The sequence below is a fragment of the Mustela putorius genome, unplaced genomic scaffold (genome assembly GCF_011764305.1).
Source record: "Mustela putorius furo isolate JIRA1106 unplaced genomic scaffold, ASM1176430v1.1 tig00537227_pilon_pilon_pilon, whole genome shotgun sequence".
In the NCBI taxonomy this organism is placed as follows: domain Eukaryota; kingdom Metazoa; phylum Chordata; class Mammalia; order Carnivora; family Mustelidae; genus Mustela; species Mustela putorius.
In genome coordinates this window covers 29,455,724-29,477,478 of record NW_025422368.1, presented here as the reverse complement: position 1 = coordinate 29,477,478, position 21,755 = coordinate 29,455,724, and the positions used below count along the sequence as shown (strand labels likewise).

The window sequence follows — 21,755 nt, the reverse complement described above, 5'->3', positions numbered from 1 at the left end:
ATCACAAATTCTTTTAATTTCTATTTGTCGTGGAAGCTTTCTCACTTATATCTCCTTCTATTCTGAGGGTACTTGGGTGGCTCAGTGGGTTAGCCCACTGCCTTTGACTCAGGTCATGATCTCAGGATCCTCTGCCTGCCTCTAAGTCTACTTGTGATCTCTCTCTGTAAAATAAATAAATAAAATCTTTTTTATAAAAAAATAAAACTCAATCCCAGGACCCTGGGATTATGACCTGAGCCAAAGGCAGAGGCTTTAACCCACTGAGCCATCCAGGTGCCCCTACCTAAATGTTTTTCGTAGTAATTCAGTTGTTTTGCTGGGATTTTCCAGATACACAGTTATGTCATACTTAAATTTTCCTTTTTTCCTTTCCTTATTTTATATCTCTTCCTTCTCTGGAGCCAGTGGTTGCACAGTAGTGTTAGTAGAGAAGGTAGCAGATATCCTAATTCTGTTGTAGACATCAGTGGAAAAGCTTTTAAAACTTTTCCCATGGATCATGGTACTGGCTTTCATATGGGCTATCATATTATGGAAGTATCCATTTATTCTAATTCAGTAAAGCTTTCCTTGTTTTTTTTGTTTGTTTGTTTGTTTGTTTGTTTTTAAAGATTTTATTCACTTAGAGAGAGAGACCACAAGGAGCAGAGAGCCAAATGCAGGGCTTGATCCCAAGACCCTGGGATCATGAACTGAGCAGAAGGCAGATGCTTAACCGACTGAGACACCCAGGCACCCCATTGGTTGCCAACTTTTAAAGAGTGGAACTTTGGGGAACTTTGTTGGCTCAGTGGGTTAAGTGCCTTCAGCTTGGATCGGCAGGGGGTCTGCTTCTGCTCTTTGTCTCTCTCTGTCTCTGTCTCTCTCTGTTAATAAATAAAATCTTTTTAAAAATTAAAAAAGGGAATGTTGCCTGTGTTTCCTTTTATTAAAAAAAAATAAAAATAGAAATTGGAACTTAGCTCTGTCAGCTAAGAGTCTGACTCTTGATCTCAGCTCAGGTTTTGATCGCAGGGTCATGAGTTCAAGCTCCGTGTTGGGATCCACTCTGGGCATAGAGCCTACTTAGAAAAAAAAAAATGGGGACTTTATAGCTTTTCTTAAAAACTCAATAGATCTAGGAGCACCTGGCTGGCACAGTGGGTAGAACATATAACTCTTGATCTTGGACTTATAAATTCAAGCCCCACCTTAGGTGTGGAGATTATAAATAAATAAAATCTTTGGGGGACGCCTGGGTGGCTCAGTTGGTTAAGCAACTGCCTTCGGCTCAGGTCATGATCCCAGGGTCCTGGGATCGAGTCCCACATCGGGCTCCTTGCTCCGCAGGGAGCCTGCTTCTCCCTCTGCCTGTGCTCGCTCGCTCTCTCCCTCTGTCTCTGGCAAATAAATAAATAAAACTTTAAAAAAAAATAAAATTTAAATAATAATAATAATAATATAAAATAAAATAAAATCTTTAGGGGAAAAAAAAACTTAATAAATCTAGCCAGAATGCCCCTGTTTCAACAGCACTGGTTTCCTGGAACTGAGTGGCATCTACCTCTTTCAGGTAGAGTATTGGGGGAAAAGTTGCTATGTATCACATGTATATTTTTAATCCCTGTGGGCAATGTGTTTAGAGCATATATAAAATAAGGACTACACTTTTTTCTTTGCTTTTGCATATTTTATTCCATTCTTTTTTCTGGCTCTTATATAGTCATAATGCCTTATGATATGTATTGGATAAACGTGACCAGTCAAGTTGACCAAAATTTAGCGATTGTTTACTAAATGACTTTTAACTCATCAGTAGGAATTTAATTAAATTGAAAAAAGTGAAGAAGTTGATTATCATTTGTTCCGTGAATGCATGTCTTTACTAATAAAAAATGCCTTGTCTGACATATGTTCTCTATAGCGTTTTGATTCTTTCTTGAAATTTACCTTGGGGCGCCTGGGTGGTTCAGTGGGTTAAAGCCTCTGCCTTTGGCTCAGGTCATGATCTCAGGGTCCTGGGATCAAGCCCCGTATTGGGCTCTCTGCTCAGCGGAGAGCCTGCTTCCCCCTCTCTCTCGGCCTGCCTCTCTGCCTGCTTCTGATCTCTGTCTGTCAAATAAATAAATAAAATCTTAGAAATTTGCCTTTTAAAATTTAGGTGTTTGGTTTTTTATCTTTTCTTTTTAGTTATCTCTGTACTCAACATGGGGCTTGAACTCATGACCCTGAGATGGAGAGTTGCATGCTTTCTCAACTGAGCCAGTTTTGCACCCCTAATTTTAACTTATAAGCACTCACCTAACTAAATTGTCTGAAGTACACAGATCAATCATGGCATAATTTCTGCCACGTGACTTAAAGTGGAACTTTCCAAAATGGATCACTAACTGGGATAATACAGGCTTTCTCTTTGTTTGAATTGCAAAATTACCTATATTATGTATCAGTTCAGCTCTTCATATTCTTAAATTATACAACCATATAATATTTGTAGAGTTCATAAACAATATTAAAGCCTAAGCTGTAGATTGTTTGGTATATAAATTATTTTTTTTTTTAAAGATTTTATTTATTTATTTATTTGACAGAGAGAAATCACAAGTAGATGGAGAGGCAGGCAGAGAGAGAGAGGGAAGCAGGCTCCCTGCTGAGCAGAGAGCCTGATGCGGGACTCGATCCCAGGACCCTGAGATCATGACCCGAGCCGAAGGCAGCGGCCCAACCCACTGAGCCACCCAGGCGTCCCTGGTATATAAATTAAAGGATTCCTGAATGATAGACCTACCATTTGTCTTTGGGGGAGAAACTAGACTTCCTTTTTCCTTTTTCTGCTTAGTTGATGTAACTGTAAATGAGGCCAAAGAAAGTGGCGTTTTTCTCTTTTTTTCCTAAGAAAACCATTGAGATTTTAACAATTTGTTCTCTTACAAATGTCCTCAATGGTTATTAGTGCATATATTCTACTTAAACAAGACGACTATGATATGAATGCATTCACTTTTAAGATTTTATTTATTTATTTGACAAAGGCAAAGCAGGAGAGGGAACACAAGCAGGGGGGTAGGAAGAGAGGGAGACCTGGGCTTCCTGCTGAGCAGGGAGCCTGATGCAGGTCTTGATCCTAGGACCCCAGGATCATGACCTCAGCTGAAGGCAGATGCTTAACGACTGAGCCACCCAGGCGCCCCAAATGCATACATTTTATATGTTAACTTATTTTTAGCTTTTATTTTTGTTGTTAATGATTTTGTGTTATGTGTTTTATTTTCTGTGGTATGTGTTCATTTTAGAAATTTTTAAAATTTATAAAAGAGAAATAGCAGTGATACATAGTTATAGTTAACAGTTATATATATAGTGATATAGTTACCTATAGGTAACTATTGATAAGGTTTGTTAGTGGACTTTTTTTTTTTTAAAGATTTATTTATTTATTTATTTGACAGACAGAGATCACAAGGAGGCTGAAAGGCAGGCAGAGAAAGGGGAGTGGGGAGCAGGCTCCCTGAGGAGCAGAGAGCCCAATGCGGGGCTCGATCTCAGGACCCCGGGATCATGACCTGAGCTGAAGGCTGAAGCTTTAACCCACTGAGCTACCCAGGCACCCCTAGTGGACTCTTTATTGAGACACTGCAGTGTGACTGAAAAGAGACCGCATGGAAATTAAGGACATTTAGGTCAATCACTTAACCTTTCTGGGCCGTGTCTTTCCTGATCTTTAATATATGAGAGGATTAAGGTCTTTTCAGTCTCTGAAAATGTTGTGAGTGGAAAGAAGTCTAACTGGGAAACTCCAGCCATGCTGCTGCTTGAGCTCTCCGGACTGAGGAGGACATTAATGCAGATACTGGACTTCCTTCATCTTTCCTTCAGAAGGTTGTTGTGAGGATATATGATCCCTTGTGTGTTCCTAGTTTCATAATCACAATTTTTGAAGTCATCTTTTCGTCTGTAGAACTTTAGGCAGAGTACATTAATGGAAGGCTACTACAGTTTCTCTGGCTCTTCTCAAACAATAAATTTGCTCTATAAAGCCCCTAGCTGACTCAGTCAGTAGAGTATGTGGACTCTTGATCTCAGGGTTGTAAGTTCAAGCCCCACTGGGTATAGAGATTACTTAGAAATAAAATCTTTTAAAAAATAAACAAATGAAAATAAATTTGCCCTCTTTTCTGTGAGAGGGCGAGAGAGCATGCGCACACTTAACAGGGGGGAGGAATTGCAGAGGAAGAGGGAGAATCTTGGGCAGCACGGAGCTCATGATACTGAGATCATGACTGAGGAGAAATCAGGAGTTGGATGCTTAACTGAGCCACCCAGGCACTCCAGTAAATTTGCCTTTTGATTTTAAAAGCCTCAGAGGGATGGCTGGGTGGCTCAGTTGGTTAAGCATCCAGCTCTTGATCTCTGCTCAGGTGTTGATCTCAAGGTTGGGAGCTCAAGCCCTGCTCTGGGCTCCACGCTAGGCATGGGACCTACTTAAAAATAAAATAAATAAAATAAAAGCTTCAGAAATTGAGTATGTCAGAACAAAGTGTTATGTTGTGTAAGAGATGTTTTGTAGAACTTACTACTATTTTAATTTTTAGGTTCCCACTTTCCTGTTGGAGTAGTTCCTCCCAGAACAAAATCACCAACACCTGAATCTTCGACAATAGCCTCCTATGTAACCTTAAGGAAAACTAAGAAGATGATGGATTCAAGAACGGTATTTAACTAGAAGTTAATTTCTAGAAGAATTCTTAAGCCTATATATTGCTTTCTCACACATAATTTCCTTTTTAGTGTTCCACCAAAATTTTTTTTACATACTCTAAGAAAAACTAGTCTTAATTTTTTTTCTTTTAAGTACATTCAGGAAATAAGCACCTAGGGGATTTGACCTACTCAGTACCTAATCTAGGTTTGTCTTGATCAGCCTTGACATGAGGTCCACGGTTTGTGGAATCTGTTCTCATATAGCTGCCTTTTATTACATCTCTTGACACCTCTAAGAGTTTCTTTGATGAGACTGATAGACATGTCCTTTAGTCAGCCAAGGAAATGGATTTCCAAGCTACCCTGAGTTTAGAGGGCCTTTTAGCTGTGGTAGATTTGGAGTTGGCCGGTTCCCTGCCAACTGAGAAATGTGAATTGAGATTGGAGAATTGAATGGAGATTGGGAAATAAATTCCATATTTCACATATTCATCTGAGAGCCACTGAATTCAGTCTGCTGTAAACCAGTCTAATCTTGGTCATTTGGAAAAGATTATCAGGGTATTTAACTCCTTTTCACCAGGTAGTCTTAGGAATTTAGGATGCAAAAGAATTTTTTTAAGTGGTGTCTTGTTTTGTTTTTTAAGATTTTATTTATTTATTTATTTATTTATTTATTATAAGATTTCTTTAAGATTGTGTTTATTTATTTGATGGAGAGGGAGAGAGATCACAAGCAGAGGGAGAGAGAGAGGAAGAAGCAGGCTCCCTGAAGAGCAGGGGAAGTCCAATACGAGACTCAATCCCAGGACCACGACCAAGCCAAAGGCAGTGGTGGCCCAACCGACTGAGCCACCCAGGCGCCCCTTGTTTTGGGTTTTTGTTTTGGTTTGGTTTGGTTGGTTTTTTTTTTTTTTTTTTTTTTTTGAGAGATAGCATAAAGCCGAAGTGGGGCTGGAGGGCGGGGGGGACGGGCAGAGGGAGAGAGAGAAGCAGGCTCTCTGCTGAGCAGGGAGCCCAATGCAGGGCTCAGTCCCAGGATCCTGGGATCATTACTTGAGCCAAAGGCAGACCCTTAACCAACTGAGCCACCCAGACACCCTAGAAATTTTTTTTTAAGATTTTATTTCTTCAGTGCCTGGGTGGCTCAGTGGGTTAAGCCTCTGCCTTCAGCTCAGGTCATGATCTCAGGGTCCTGGGATCAAGCCCCTCGTCTGGCTCTCTGCTCAGTGGGGAGCCTGCTTCCCCCCCCCCACCTCTGCTTGCCTCTCTGCCTGCTTGGGATCTCTCTGTCAAGTAAGTAAATAAAATTTAAAAAAAAAAAAAGATATATTTCTTTATTTATCTTAGAGAGCACGAGCCTGGGTGGGGCAGAGGCAGAGGGACAGAGTCTCAAGCAGACTCTAGGCTGAGTGCAGAGTCCAACATGGGGTGATCTCTGAGATCATGACAAGCCGAAATCAAGAGCCACATGCTCAACCAAGTGAGCCACCCAGGTGCCCCAAAACTTTTACGTTCATCTTTATAAATTCTCTACTTACTTGGTACAAGGTAATTTGGTACTTTGAAGTTGTAAGAATGGAAAGTACTACAAATGATAAGATTTATGGTTATTCATGGAAGATATTAAAGTACAGCTACAAAGTATGCCCAAAACATCTGACAAATTTACATACAAGAAATACAATATTTTAACTAGCATGAAGACCTAGAAAGATAATTATTATAGAATAAAAATTAATGAATTTCTATACATCATTATTACCATTAGTGGTCATGGTTTTATAATAGTATTATTTGTTCATAGTTAGGCATTTTTTGACAGATTGAAATGGTATTTTCTTTGGAAATTGTAATGCTAAAATAAATTAACAGTAAAGGATTTTTGAAATGCATGTCATGAGGCACCTGTGGCTCAGTCGTTAAGTGTCTTCCTTCAGCTCAGGTCATGATCCCATGGTCCTGGGATCAAGCCCCGCATCAGGCTCCCTGCTTGGTGGGAAGCCTGCTTCTCTCTCCCACTTCCCCTGCTTGTATTCCCTCTCTCACTGTGTCTCTCTCTGTCAAATAAATAAATAAACTTTTTTTTTTTAAAGTGCATGTCGAAAAGGGCACCCAGCTGGCTCAAGTCGGTAGAGAACGCAACTCCTGATCTCAGGGCTGTGAGTTCAAGCCCCATGTTGGGTATAGAGATTACTTAAAAACAAAACCTTTAGGGACGCCTGGGTGGTTCAGTTAGTTAAGCGGCTGCCTTTGGCTAAGGTCATGATCCAGGAGTCCTGGGATCAAGTCCCACATCGGGCTCCTTGCTCAGCAGGGAGCCTGCTTCTCTCTCTGCCTCTGCCTGCCTCTCTGCCTGTGCTTGCTCGCTCTCTCTCCCTCTATCCCTGACAAATAAATAAAAAAAATCTTTAAAAATAGTAATAATAAAATTTAAAATAAAAGTGCTTATTGAGGGATGCCTGGCTGGTTCGGTTAGTAGAAAATGCAACTCTTTTTTTTTTTTTTTTTTAAGATTTTACTTATTTATTTGACAGAGAAAGATCACAAGTAGGCAGAGAGGCAGGCAGAGAGAGAGAAAGGAGGAACAGGCTCCCCGCCCAGGAGAGATCCCAACTCGGGACGTGATCTCAGGATCCTGAGATCATGACCTGAGCCAAAGGTAGAGGCTTAACCCACTGAGCCACCCAGGCGTCCGAAAATGCAAATCTTGATCTTGAAGTTGTCAGTTCAAGCCCCATATTGGGTGTGGAGCTTATATTGAAAAAATTAAAATGTGTGTTGAGATAAGAAAGATATTAGTAGATTTATATGCTATAACTATCTTTTTTTTAGTACATAACTATCTTAAATAGTAGAAGAAAAACTTCTACATAAACAAAGACAGGTGAGAAAAGTACGGAATACTACAGTTACATAACATTGGTAAAGAAAGGACCTTTATAAACAAAGTCAGTGCCAGATTAAAATACTTGGACTATAACAGACAAGTTCCATAAGTATGAAAAATGAGTATGTCAGGTTTTTTTAAGATTTCTTTATGGAAAATGACAATATTTGGCATTTAGAAACAGTAAATTTTTTTCAATATAACAACGTGAAAAAAGGAAGCTTCAGTGTCACAGCATTTTTGCATAAATGTGAAAAAGCGAGGAAGTCTGCTTGTTTGTAGTAACTAAAAATAAAAGGATAAAATAAGAAACTTAATGAAGGGACGCCTGGGTGGCTCAGTTGGTTAAGCAGCTGCCTTCGGCTCAGGTCATGATCCCAGCGTCCTGGGATCGAGTCCCACATCGGGCTCCTTGCTCCACAGGGAGCCTGCTTCTCTCTCTGCCTCTGCCTTCCACTCTGTCTGCCTGTGCTCGCTCTCACTCTCTCTCTCTCTGACAAATAAATAAATAAAATCTTTAAAAAAAATAAAATAAAAAAAGAAACTTAATGAAATCCAAAATAAAAGGAAAGGGATGCTGTAGTAGCTAATTCCCAGTCTGTATTTAAAATTTGCTTTTTTTTTTTAAATGGTTTTTTTGGTTTGTTTGATGTTTTGTTTTCCAAAGCAAATGTGGCTTTTGCTTAAACACATTAAGGCTTTTCATTTTTCCTCTTCCTTTTAGTTTTTACTTGAACTCTTTAGGATATTTATCCTAGGGGCACCTGAATGGCTTAGTCCTTAAGCGTTCGGCTCATCAGGCTCCCTGCTCAGCAGAGAGACTGCTTCTCCCTCTCCCTCTGCCCTTTCTTGTATTCCCCTTCTCTCTGCCTCTCTCTCTCATTGTCAAATAAATTCATTAAATTAATTTTAAAAAATAAAAAAGATATTTATTTTATACAATTGAAAATGGCTCTAGTTGGGACGCCTGGGGTGGCTCAGTTGGCTAAGCATCTGTTCTGCTCAGGTTATGATCAGGGTCCTGAGATCAAGCTCTGTGTGGGGCTCCTTGCTCAGTGGGAAGTCAGCTTCTCCCTCTACCCCTCCCCCCTGCTTGTGCTCTCTCTCTCTCTCTCTCTCTCTCAAATAAATAAAATCTTCTAAAAAGAAAGAAAAAAAGAAAGAGAAAATGGTTCTAGTGCTATAGCTCATGCCCTGCAAGCATTTTTTAGATTGCAGGAGAGAGAGAAAAGATCTTAGAGGGTTTGCTGACAAACTGCTTACCTCCACCCTGGGTTTTTTCGAGAGCAAGCAACCTCACCAGTGTCTCATGGTCAATCCTCACCAACTTAGACTAGAGACATAAACCTATGGATTCTATGCCATAGGTTCTAGCATATGTTTAATATTTAAATGTTCTATCATGTAAAATAAGCTAAAATTTGCTTATGGCTAACACAATAAAGTTCTTATTTGACATTTTATACCAATATTGTTTTACATCTTTAATAAGAAAGTAATAATGATTGGTTATTTAATGTGACAAATTTTTTTTTTTTAAGATTTTATTTATTTATTTGACAGACAGAGATCACAAGTAGGCAGAGAGGCAGGCAGAGAGAGAGGAAAGGAAGCAGGCTCCCTGTGGAGCAGACAGCCGGATGAGGGGCTCAATTCCAGGACCCTGGGATCATGACCTGAGCCGAAGGCAGAGGCCTTAACCCACTGAGCCACCCAGGCGCCCCCGACAAATATTTTTAAACCCTTCAGTAAACCATAAAAATGAGTCATATATATATATATATATATATATATATATATATATATACACACACACACACACGTATGTGTATATATATAGTATCCAAATAAAACCATCTGATTTATGGAAAATAGTATTTTTATAGTTCTGTTATTGATCGTAAACTAAGGATTTTTCTGTACAACTCTTCTCACAGTAAATGTGTGATTTAAAACATCACATTTTCATTAAAATAAATCTCTGGGACGCCTGGCTGTCTAGTTGGTAGAGCATGTGATTCTTGATCTCAGGGTTTAAAGTTCAGTCACCATGTTGGGTATAGAGATTACTTAAAGATAAAATCTTGAGAATTTTTTTTTTTTTAAGATTTTATTTATTTATTTGACAGACAGAGATCACAAGTAGGCAGAGAGGCAGGCAGAGAGAGAGAGGAGGAAGCAGGCTCCCTGCCGAGCAGAGAGCCCGACGTGGGGCTCGATCCCAGGACCCTGGGATCATGACCTGAGCCGAAAGTAGAGGCTTTAACCCACTGAGCCACCCAGGCACCCCGAGAAATTTTTTTTTTTTTTTTTTTTTTAAGATTTTTTTTTTTTTTTTTTTTTTTTTTTATTTGACAGAACACAAGTAGGCAGAGAGGCAGGCAGAGAGAGAGGAGGAAGCAGGCTCCCTGCTGAGCAGAGAGCCCGATGCGGGACTCGATCCCAGGACCCTGAGATCATGACCTGAGCCGAAGGCAGCGGCTTAACCCACTGAGCCACCCAGGCGCCCCCGAGAAATTTTTTTAAAATAAAGTAAATCTCTCATATTTAGAAGCTGTACCCCTTCCTAGTTTGAGTTTTATAGTTTCCTCTTACAATGACCACACATCACCAGTTACTCCTGAAGGATAAAACAGTTTGCACTTTCAACTTTGAGAAGAAAATAAATGCATTTTAGAACATTTTTTATTCCAATGTACTTTTCAAAATTTATTCTACATTCCTGTATTCCTATGTCTATTTTTAATTTAAAGGAACGGCCGAGAAGTGCAGTGGAACAACTCTGTTTGGCGGAAAGTACCCGACCGAGGATGACTGTGGAAGAGCAAATGGAAAGAATAAGGAGACATCAGCAAGCATGCTTGAGGGAAAAGAAAAAAGGATTAAATGTTATTGGTGCTTTAGACCAGTCACCCTTACAGAGTCCTTCAGGTTTAAGGGATAATCTATTCAGGATTACCCAGGTAGATCTATTGCATTTAATCATTCTTCTGTGTAAATCTAATACCACTTGAATCAGGATAATGGATTTACATGATTGATGGGTTTTCAAAAATGTCTACAGTATGCTTATTTTATATTACTTAATTCCCATAAAAATAAGCTAAGACAGCTTAGTAAAATGGAAATAGCCCTGAGTTCAAAAAATCAGAGCTCTCGTACTTGTTGGATGACCTCCTACCAGTTGTGGACTCCCTCTTCTCTGCTGTAAATCAGATGACAATACAGCCCATCCCATTTACTTCATAGAGATACTAAGAAGATAAAAGTACTTTCCACAAATGTGAAATGCCAAGATAGTCCCCAGTTCCCCCTCCAATAAAATCTATATTACTCTCTGTCCTAATTTAACATGACCTAAATTGTAGCGGGAGAGAACTTCTAAATAAAAGTCCTAAGTCTACTATTCATCACATTCCAACCCCACCTTGTAAAATGACGCCATTCCATTTCTTAGGATTTGTTTGTTACCCTGATTCATCAGTACAGAGATAAAAGACATGGGAAACTTTTTCAGTAGCTTCAGTCTGGTCTGTTTGTGTTAGCAAGCATGCATCAGCTAAAAGTGTCTTTCTGTCCTCCTGGAAATCCCCTTTCCATCTGATCAAGAGCTGGTAGGCATTGCTACTAAAGACCCAGCAGATTAACAGTTGAATAATTACACATTCTCCAACTTACAAAATGGATGCTTAAAAGAGATGATGAAAAAAAATGTGTGGAATACTGATATGTATATTTTTTCCCTCCGTTGGTTTTCATAAAGAAATCTTCTTGTGAGTGAGGATCAGCCTTTTTCAAAATTAACAGGTGCTATCTAAAAACTGTACATGACTTCATAGTATGAATCTCTGCCAAATTTCTTTTGGACAGACTCGAAGAAGGGATGATAACGTTAAAGAATTGGATACGGTCATTAGAGAAAATGATGTGAAGCCAAACCATGAAACTCCTGCAGCAGAAATTGTTCGACTAAAAGAAGCTGAACCTCAAAATACGGATTTCAGCAAAGAGGTAGAGAGATTATTTTAGAACAGTTATTCCACGGGGTAGATTTTTGAAGATTAGATCAAGGAATAAGGTTGAAAATAATTGTTTCATTTCATCACAGAGACCATGAGTCTAAGTGAAATGATACGTTTTGTTTAACCTGAGTGATGTATTCAGCACATCAAAAAATGGGTTAATTGGACATTTAAAACATAATCAAGGCTAGAATAAATTACTGTTAACCCCAATTAAAGAATCTTATATCCCAGAGCTGCTGGCTATTAGCAATGTGTATCATCCCTCCAGGCAAATAACTTTTTGTATCTCGTACTAAGAATGTTAATATTTTTCATATACTTGAATCTAAAGATGTATTTCAGTAACTATTTGACCGGGTATCATTTTTTTAACAAACTTTTATTTTTTAATCATTTTTCTTCTTACTCTGTAGTTTAAAAAAACTGAGGACATTTTTTCCAAAACCCTTTTCAAACCTGAACCAAATGGAGTAAGTTCAGAGGAAGTGATGGATAAAGAGGGAAACAAGGAGAAAATGTCTGAGGATGTTCCATACAGGTAATGATTAGGGAAAGTGATGAAGGAATCGGTCCCAAAAAGGTATAACACTTAAGGATGGCGTCAGAAAGTCTGGATTCCTGTCCCAGCTTAGCAACTTGAGCGACTTACATAACTTCCCTAAACTGCAGGTTCCTTACCTGTAAAACTGGGGTAATAATAGTATCTGTATCACAAATGTGTTATGATGATTAAATAGGGCACCTGGGTGGCTCAGTGGGTTAAAGCCTCTGCCTTCTGCTCAGGTCATGATCCCAGGGTCCTGGGATTGAGTCCCACATCGGGCTCTCTGCTCAGCAGGGAGCCTGCTTCCTCCTCTCTCTCTCTGCCTGCCTCTCTGCCTACTTGTGATCTCCGTCTGTCAAATAAATAAATAAAAATCTTAAAAAAAAAAAAGAAAAGAAAGGAAAGAAAACACAGGTATAGCACTTAACCACTATGCTTATTAGCACCTAGGAATTTGGTAAGGACCTTTAAAAAACCTACCAAAACATGCATGTGCTGTGTCAAAGTCAGGCCCTCAGCACTGGCTGCATAATGGATCGAATAGACACTGATCAGAAATCCAAGGTGTTGGGGTGTGTTCCAAAAGCCACTGTGATCGGCTGTCTATTTTTTAGCTGTGCTTCTTAACTGGCTTTCTTATGTGTATGTCCTCGGTCTCACCCTTCATTGGAAAAATTACCAGAGCTGGAAAGAGAATTGCTGGGATTTAACATTTTTCAGAATGACTTTATTTCTTCAATGAATAACAAGATTGAGTTTGAAAAACTTTTAGCAATCACTGACAAGAGGAAAACCTGCTGTTTTGTTAATAGGTATAGATTAAAACTCATCTAGTATGTTAAAAATCTGTGAGTTTCATGACCCAACAACAACAACAAAAATAGTTTGTTGGCCACTTTGGACAATGCTAAGGAATTGGCTTCTTATTCCTAAACCTGGTACATAAAGGGAGAGAATCAAGTGTTTATCTTGCCTTTCCCAAATAAACTGCAACCAGAAAGTTTTTGAGGCGATATTTTTCGTTACAGAAGAATTTCATTTAATAAGAAATAAAAGACTTCGAATATCACTGTTTTGCTAACCCTAAAGAAATAAAGGATTTGAATAATATTCCTCCATGGCCAGAAAAGCAGACAGTCTGGCAGGGCAGTTTATAATAAGTAAATCCAGAAACCTTGAACTCACTGATCTTTTTTAATTTCACAGAAAAAAACAACCTGTTCGTGCAATAGTGCACGAACCCCACCTAATGAAATAATTACCTTTCCCCAAAAATCCTTAATCTGATCATGCCCTCAGCATCCTTTTCAGGTTATTAAAAATAAGAAGAATATAATCAGCAAAATACCGAATGTGGTAAACTCTGTAGGATGGAGAAACCAAGTTGTTTCACATAAGTGGCAAAGAATAAAAAGGATGTGTGGGGTGGGATATTTTAGAGTAAAGTTAACTTTAAGAGACTTGTCAGGCAAATACAATACACAGACTTCAGATCTGCTTGAAACCAATAACTCTAAAATGCTGTTCTGAGGCAATCAAGAAAATTTGAGCACTGACTGGATATTTGATGACATTAAGCTATTATAAATACAAACTGAAATGTTTACAGATCAGATGGTATGTCTGGAATCTGCTAATAATTTGGGGAGTGGGAGACTGGGAGTTAGGTGAAACAATATTGGTAAAATACGGATTACCTGAGTGCACGGGCTTCATGTATCATTTGCTCTCATTTTTTTATGTTTAAAGATTTCTATTAGGGAGAAGAAAAGCGATTCATTACAAGCAAAATGTTAGCAGTTACTAATTATAAATGGGGGCATCTTTTGTATGTGGTCAAACATTTTCATAATGACAAATTGGAAGAAAAAAATTTTATTGTAGTCTGTTAATACCAGATTTTAAAATTCCAATCTATTTCCATAGCCCTCAGGATGAGATGCAGATCACAAATCATAAAACAGAAAGTCATCCTGAAGAAAATATAAAGGACAATATTCATGAGCAGAAGGAAACTGTTGCTTCTTACGAACAAACTCCTGAGGCTTCTAGAGGAAATCAAACGATGGCAGGTAGATACTACACATTTCATGCTTTTCTCACTGGGGTGCCCTCTGAACCTCTGAATTTATTTTCACCTCTCCACGTTCCCCTTCAGGAAAGATGTTACTGGGAAGGATGGAAAGTGGACTTCAGCCTAGATCCACAGTCTGTCCTGGCTTGGGGATCACTTCCTTCTCTCTTTCTCACTCTCTCTTCATCTTAACCTTAACTCATATACCATAAATTTTTTCTACTAAGATGTTCCAGAACTTGGAAAACATACCTGTTTCTCTGAGGCTGGATTCTCAGAATAGTCACAAACCTACCACTTTGGGAACTGTAGAAGATTTAATACCTAAACAAGTGGAATGGGTTTGTTTAGCTGATGCTGTAATCCACATCTGGGTTTTTCTTTGAGAGAAGATCAGGATCCATAGCACGTCAGAAGGTAGGGCTCCTGGGTGGCTCAATTAGTTAACAACTGACCCTTGATCATGATCTCAGGGTTGTGAGATCAAGGGTTGTGAATCGGAGCCTCCTGTCAGGCTCCACGCTGGCTATGGAGCCGGCTTAAGATTCTCCTTCTCTGTCTGCCCCTCCTCTCAGCCCCCCGCCCTCTCTAAAAACAATAATCAATTAAAAAATAAAATAATAAAAATGTCTGTGTTACTTTCAGGGATTTTGTTTGTTTGTTTGTTTGTTTGTTTTTACAGATTTGATTTTTTTTTTCCTTTTTGATATTTGGCAAGGGATGCCAAATATGGGGAATCATACAGCCAGTGCATATTATCCACATTGCTTCTCATAGTCCATAAGCCAAAACCGTTCTTCATAATCCTCCATCCGGGGCCCTGGGTGGCTCAATCAGTTAGGCGTCTGCCTTCGGTTCAGGTCATGACCCCAGGGTCCTGGGATGGAGCCCCACTCAGGATCCCCATTCAGCAGGGAGCCTGCTTCTCCCCCTGCTCATGCATGCTCTCTCTCTTTGCTGTCTCTTAAATAAATAAAATCTTTTAAAAATAATAATAATCCTCCTTCCTTTCGCCCTCCTCCTCATCATTCTGAAGGGCAAATACAGTGAAATTCAAGTTATTTGGGACTGTTCTTAGGAAGGACGTGGGATTCTGGCAGTATTCTCTATTTTATATATATATATATATATATATATATCATGCAGATCTATGTGATAAGTCATGTTTCCTTGTAACAGATAGAAAGCACTGTCCTGTCTTTTGCCGCTATCATTTATAAGGCATTATACATGGAAATTGTCACTTTTTTTTTTTTTTAATTGTCACTGACCACTTTGTTTCTGTTTTGGCCGTATCTGCATAAAGTGTGTGGAGTATTAACATCACAACATTTAAACTGTTGATGGTATTTAGCTGCATGAACTATAAAGGCCTTTAAAAGTGAGACCCAAGATCGCCTGGCTGGCTCAGTTGGTAGAACATAGGACTCTCGATCTAAGGGTTGTGAGTTCAGGCCCCATGTTAGGCATACTTACTTTTTTAAAAAATAATTAATTACTTTTTTAAAAAGTGAGACCCACCAGGAGTGATTCATAGATGGACACCTAAAAATTAACCTCAAAGCCAGAAAAAGGGGGTAGATGACAACAAGAATTTTCTTTTCCAATTTTGTTGAGGTATAATTGGCATATAACATTGTATGCAGTGTTTAAGGTATAGGAGGAAGAAGAATTCTTAAATCGTCTTCAAGAGATATTTTGTGCTAAATAATCAGTTGTCAGTTTAGAAAATAGCAGAACCCAGAGAGAACTTTAATTCCTTCCTGAAATGTTCGTATTTTATGGGATCACAACATCAGGATTTCCTTCTGCAGATGTGTCCTAAAGATGTTTATCTTCTCGCATTCTCTCCGTGTGTTTTAGCGAAAAGTCCGTCCACATCTCCTGAGCCCTCAGCATCGCCCGTTGCAGCCACTCAGCCGCGGCTCACGGAAGGATCCCATTTCATGTGTGTGTAGTCTCAGAAAAGTACGTCAGTTCCTTTTGCATTTGTGCTTGAACTTCAGAGTTTTTAACTTGAGTTTTATTCACTCGGTTCGGTGAACAAAAACAGATTAATTCTGGACTGTGTGTTAGGGATCATTGGCAGAACAAGGAGGCTCTGCATTTGAGCCTTGGGCAGTAAGTCAGATCTCCAGCCTCAGGCCTTCTAGTGATTTGCTACGTGACAGCATTTTCTGTGTCTCCGATTTCATCGTGCATAAAAACAGCCAAACGAAGAGGGGATGGCCTGTGCCAAGAGAAACCTCATGGTGTTCTGCAGCTGTGCTCCCACATAGCATTCCTTTCCATAGTCAGATCTGAGAGTTTTGTGGAAGCGATTATGAGTTGTTCAAGTAATGTTTTTTATGGTTCGTGCAGCATGTCTCCCGCAGTGGGAGTCTGTTAATTATTTTAAAGGACAAAGAAGTGTTTGTGGCTCGGCCAACTACATGGAATATCAAAATCATTAACATCTATCAGAAATTTTTTTAAATAATTAATTTTTTTAAGTAAGGAAGATCCCTACTGAAAAAAGCTGTGTTGGGAGCAGGGGGAAAGAGGAAACCTTACTTGAACATTGTTCCTTAGGCCATAGTTTAAGAATTGAGAATAATTTCCTTAGATCTTGTAACAATTTTATAGACAAATGCTAAATTTTACTTGCAGTTTTGTACTTACAGGTATATACACTTTTTTACTTTTCAAGAAAACTGAGATACGGAGCTGTTTATGCTTTTTTCTGCATTTTTTTATACCATCGACCAGACCTAGTAATATTGTATGCTTTAGGGTTAACACCAGTTTCTATTGAACAATTATAAGCAGCAGAAATACATAGAGATATTACAAACATTATTGCTAACATGTCCTTTGACTTTTAGATACTCAAGATCAATTAGTACAAATACTAAATTGACTTAAGTTTACCCAGCAGTACTTATTTTCTAGAGTCTTCTTCCATTCATACCTTTTTGTAGCAACTATAACCTGCGTCCTTTTGTTCATCCAGAAGGATTTATGTCTGTTCTGTCATATTTGTAACTTTTATTTGAGATTATGTCTACATACAGCCTAGAAGAGGCCTTTGTTGGTTGTCATTTGGTATTTATGCAGGACTGACATCCTTTGTAGAGTTACAAACAACCTGTTTGTTACTGTCTTACCTATGTCTCGCCTCTGTCACTCATGCCTTTAAACTTTTAACTTACTATGTCTTGAAGTGACAGTTGTCGCTGGTGACAGAATCACACCAGAATAGGAATAGTCAGCATACTTATTTGATTCCTCTTGTGCAAAGAGTTGATAGATGGCCTCTGTCCATCTTAGTGGAGAAGTGTACATTAAAATCCAGTCTCGTTATCTTTTGGTTCAATAAACAGGTTACCATTCTTTGTACACAGACCAATGATAATCAAGAATGCCGTCTGACAGTAAAGAGTATGTACAGTTAAAGCTCAAGTACATTTCCAGGTTCCTTGACTTGTTATTCTTGGATTTTGTTTCATTTTGCTTTCACCCTTAAGAGCCAGTGGCATTCCATACTGGAATGGGGTCCAGTCATCGCCGGCTGTTTTCTAGGCTTCTGGCCTGCAGCCATGGTGAACAGCTAGTGGCCCTCAAACCGGCATTTGTTTATGTCTTCTCGCTGTGTGTTTATCATCTCGCTGACTGTGTCGTTCTGGCAGGACTTGGGAAATGTTCATAAACGACGCTGCTCTGTGGGCAGCTTAACACATTATTACATATTTTATCAAAGTTATGCAAATCTTTGCTCATTCTGTTGATATTCAGCCGCAAATTTGGCTACTTTTTTTTATTCTGAATTGTGTTACTTAATTACATTCTTGCTTTGTGAATTAAACCTATGAAGTGACAAGAAAATGTCCTTCCATTGTATTATGTCTTCGGATTTTCGTGGCCATGCTCGTCAGTTCCATTGTTATAAAACATCACCCTCAGTTACTTTAGGAAATGGTCACTCATTAGCTTTGCAGGTGTCAAAGTAATTTTCCCTGTCTTTATTTTTCAGCTATACTGACTTCTGAAACCATTCAAAGTTAAGGACATGGACCTTCAGCAATGTGAGAAGATATTGTACAGTATATTTTAAATCTATGAAATTCATAGTTCTGATGCTTTTGGCCACAGAGCATCATTTTATCACTTCTGGAAAATGTTTATTCCAAACAGCTTTAATGGCTCATATGTACACTCCATAATCTCAAGGTGGTTGTTCTGACACCAGCTTGCTGCTATGATTTCAGAGCACATAAGTAAAGGTGCTTTTTTAATGTGCGGTCTACAGCCAGAGCTTACTTAATTGCTGATTTCCAGATTTTGATGTTTCTAAAGTTTGGGTGGATTTCTATTTCTTTTTGCTTTTTCAGTACACAAATTTAGTTATTATTTCCAGTGAAGCTTGTTTTCCTTCTTTTTTTCCTTCCCATTTTGGCTACTGCAATGCTTTGTTTCACACTTGATTTGTAAAAATTTTATATATATATTTAAGATGTGCCATTTTATTATTGCTAAGTGAAGTACGTCCTGTTTTCTGCTATAATTATTTCTCAGTCAGATTGCAATGTCAGCAGTTACTGCCACACTCTTGTCAGCTTAAACACAAATGTTACCGCTTACTCTTTCTTAAAAATACAATTTAAAATGTAGGCATTTTGAAGTACTGGGCTTATACTTCAATTGGGATAGATGTGTACAGCAATAAGCAGGTTTTCAAATCCAGTACTTAGTTTGTGTACAAATGTAATTATGTTCATTGTGTATATATTATACAATGAGCACATGTAAGTATTAAAGGCTACTTACTATTGTTTAAATGCAAATGTTCATATCTCATTTCTTTTTTATCATGTTAAATAAATGTTGATGTTCTTAAATCACTTGTGTTAGAATTTTTGCTCTTCCCATCTAAAGTGGAAAGTCTGTGGGGTGCCTGGCTGGCTCAGTCAGTAGAGCATGTGACTCTTGATCTCAGGGGTGTGGGTTCGAGCCCCACATTGAGTGTAGAGATTACTTGAGAAAAAAGAAGCTTTAAAAAATTAATCGAATTAAATGGGAAGTCTGAGACTTAAGGGACTTCTCGGTGAAACAATAGTCTTTTAATCTTACCATTGTAGACAACATCATAAAAAGACCTTTCCCACCACCCAGTTCGTCTCCCATGTGAGAGCTCAAGGAACTTGAGGCGCAGGGAGATAAATTGACTGGGCCATAGTCATTGTTATATTTACTGACAGAATTTGGACCAGAACATGGGTTTTTTTCACATTTTCTCGGAGGCCATCAGCTGAACACCACTAGGCAGGTTTCATTTTGTAAAGTTTTCTACACTTATTTCTGTTTGTTTCTGTGTTGTGGAAACTAGCTTCAAACATCTGCTTTCTCCACTCGGTGGATTGGGCTTGAAGAAGGGTGTGTGGAGCAGAGGGTTATTTCTCTGACAGGGGGAACTAGAAACTGTTTCATCATCAGAAGTAGGACCCTCAGAGATCATTTTCTCTTACAATACATTCTTCGCAGATGTTCACGCTCTTCAGAATCAATTACATTTCTTCCTCTATAACCTTTTGTTCATGCTATATATTGTTCCCAGAGTACAAGGAAATTTGATGCTTTTGGATTCCCATATGAAATGGCTGAAACCAAATTGGCAATGGTCAGTCTTTTTTTTTTTTTTTCCCCATGCTATAGTAAAGAGGATTTAAATTTAACTCAAAATGCAGATACATAAAAATTTATCGGCTCCAAACAGAAACAAAATGAAATGCAAATAGATACAGTCTGTGTTGTAGGAAGTGAATGAGAAGAGAGGTTAAGATGGAAGGAGAGGGTTCAGCTCTCTGTATCCATATAAACGCGTTTACGCATACTGCCTTTCTCTGAAGACGTCATGCCAAAGTCTTCCAAAGGAAGTAGGCTACAGATTATTATTTCCCTCTAGTCACCATAACGGTCATTGTTACCAATCTTCCAGTCAGGGTGCTGGGGGAGAGAATGACTGTTATTGTTTGGTTTTTCCTTGGGTTTTTTTGGTGAGGCTTTTCATGTCTGTTGTGTAGGTGTGGTGTGTGTTGCTCTGGCTTTATTAAACACATTTTTTTTGAACTGTTTGAAGATGGAAGAATGTCCCATACTGGAATGAATACCTGGAAGCCTAGGGAGTTTGGAAAAAACAGTGTAGGGTTGTTGTAACTCCTGTCAGCATTTCAGAAAGCCCGATGCAAACCATGTCCTTGTAAACAATACAGCAAAAGGGACTGTTCTCCAGAACTGTGAACTAGATCAGTACTCTCTATCTTACCTAACACTCAGCTTACTCAGCTCCTGCTGTCTTACTGGAGAGGTGCACAGGAGTAAGGAGGGCAGCAGACAAGCCGGAAAGGCTGTTACTCCAAATGCACGGTTGTTACGGGTGCCACCTTTCCAGCATGGAAGCAAGCTCCAAAGTTTAATGTGTGTCCCTGCTGGGTTGGTTACTCAGACATCATGCCCAAGTCCCCCACATTGCCCCTGCCCCCAGTTTATTGAAAGTTGACAGTCTGGGGTGCTTGGTGGCTCCATCGTTAACCGTCTGCTTTCAGCTCAGGTCATGATCCCCGGCGTCCTGGAATCCAGCAGGGAGCCTGCTTCTCCCTCTGCCCCTCCCCCTTTCTGTACTTTCTCTTTCTCTTCTCTCTCTTTCCTGTCTCTCTCAACGAAATATATAAAATCTTTAAAAAAAAAAAAAAGTCATCCTCTGATGGTGGTCAAAAATTAAACATAATCATAAACAAGCAATCTGCAAACTTCTTTGTTTGCATATCTGCAAAAGTATTTTTTTTTTAAAGAGTTTATTCATTTGACAGAGATCACAGGTAGGCAGAGAGAGAGGGGAAAGCAGGCTCCCCAGTGAGCAGAGAGCCCAACGCAGGGCTCGATCCCAGGACCCTGGGACCATGACCTGAGCCAAAGGCAGAGCCTTTAACCCACTGAGCCACCCAGGCGCCCTGGCAAAAGTATTTTTAAAAATTGTTTCCCTTTGCACATTACAAATTTGACATCTTTGCTTTTTCAGAAGTTGAGACAGTTGAAAAGAAGATGGAGTTTTTAACATACTGTCAATTTAACTATGAAACTTTTTTAAAGATTTTTATTTATTTGAGAGAGAGCGACAGAGAAGGAGCAGGGAGGGACCAGAGCGAGAAGCAGACTCCCTGCTGAGCAGAGAGCTCTCTATCCCAGGACCCTGGGGTCATGACCTGAGCTGAAGGCAGACACTTAACTGACTTGAGCCACCCAGGCACCTCTGAGGTGGATTTCTGAAGCAGGAGATGAAATAGGAGCTTGCTCTATCTTCTCCATGCTCCAACCTCCTGATACTGCAGTACCTCCAGAAACTGTGCACCCCCTCCGGGGCCAAAACAAACAAAGATCAAAAAGAACAAAAGACGGAAACAACCTTTTTTTTTCTTTTTAAGTAATCTCTACACCCAATGTGCAGCTTGAACTCAAAACCCCAAGATTGAGAGTCCCATGCTCTACCCACTGAGCCAGCTGGGC

At 39.2% G+C, this 21,755-nt stretch overlaps 1 protein-coding gene across 12 annotated transcripts in view; it reads left to right on the top strand.

Moving 5' to 3' along the window:
- PLEKHA5 (pleckstrin homology domain containing A5) overlaps nt 1-19,093 on the top strand; it is a 242,278-nt gene extending 223,185 nt beyond the window's left edge. For all 12 annotated transcript variants that reach the window (XM_045073128.1, XM_045073127.1, XM_045073130.1 and 9 more), the window contains 7 exons: nt 4,575-4,693; nt 10,327-10,536; nt 11,444-11,584; nt 12,012-12,136; nt 14,069-14,214; nt 16,080-16,184; nt 18,229-19,093. In XM_045073128.1, the coding sequence (XP_044929063.1) occupies nt 4,575-4,693; nt 10,327-10,536; nt 11,444-11,584; nt 12,012-12,136; nt 14,069-14,214; nt 16,080-16,174 (836 nt within the window). In that variant the 3' untranslated portion in view covers nt 16,175-16,184; nt 18,229-19,093. The remainder of the gene's footprint in view (nt 1-4,574; nt 4,694-10,326; nt 10,537-11,443; nt 11,585-12,011; nt 12,137-14,068; nt 14,215-16,079; nt 16,185-18,228) is intronic.
- Nucleotides 19,094-21,755: the final 2,662 nt, after the last annotated feature.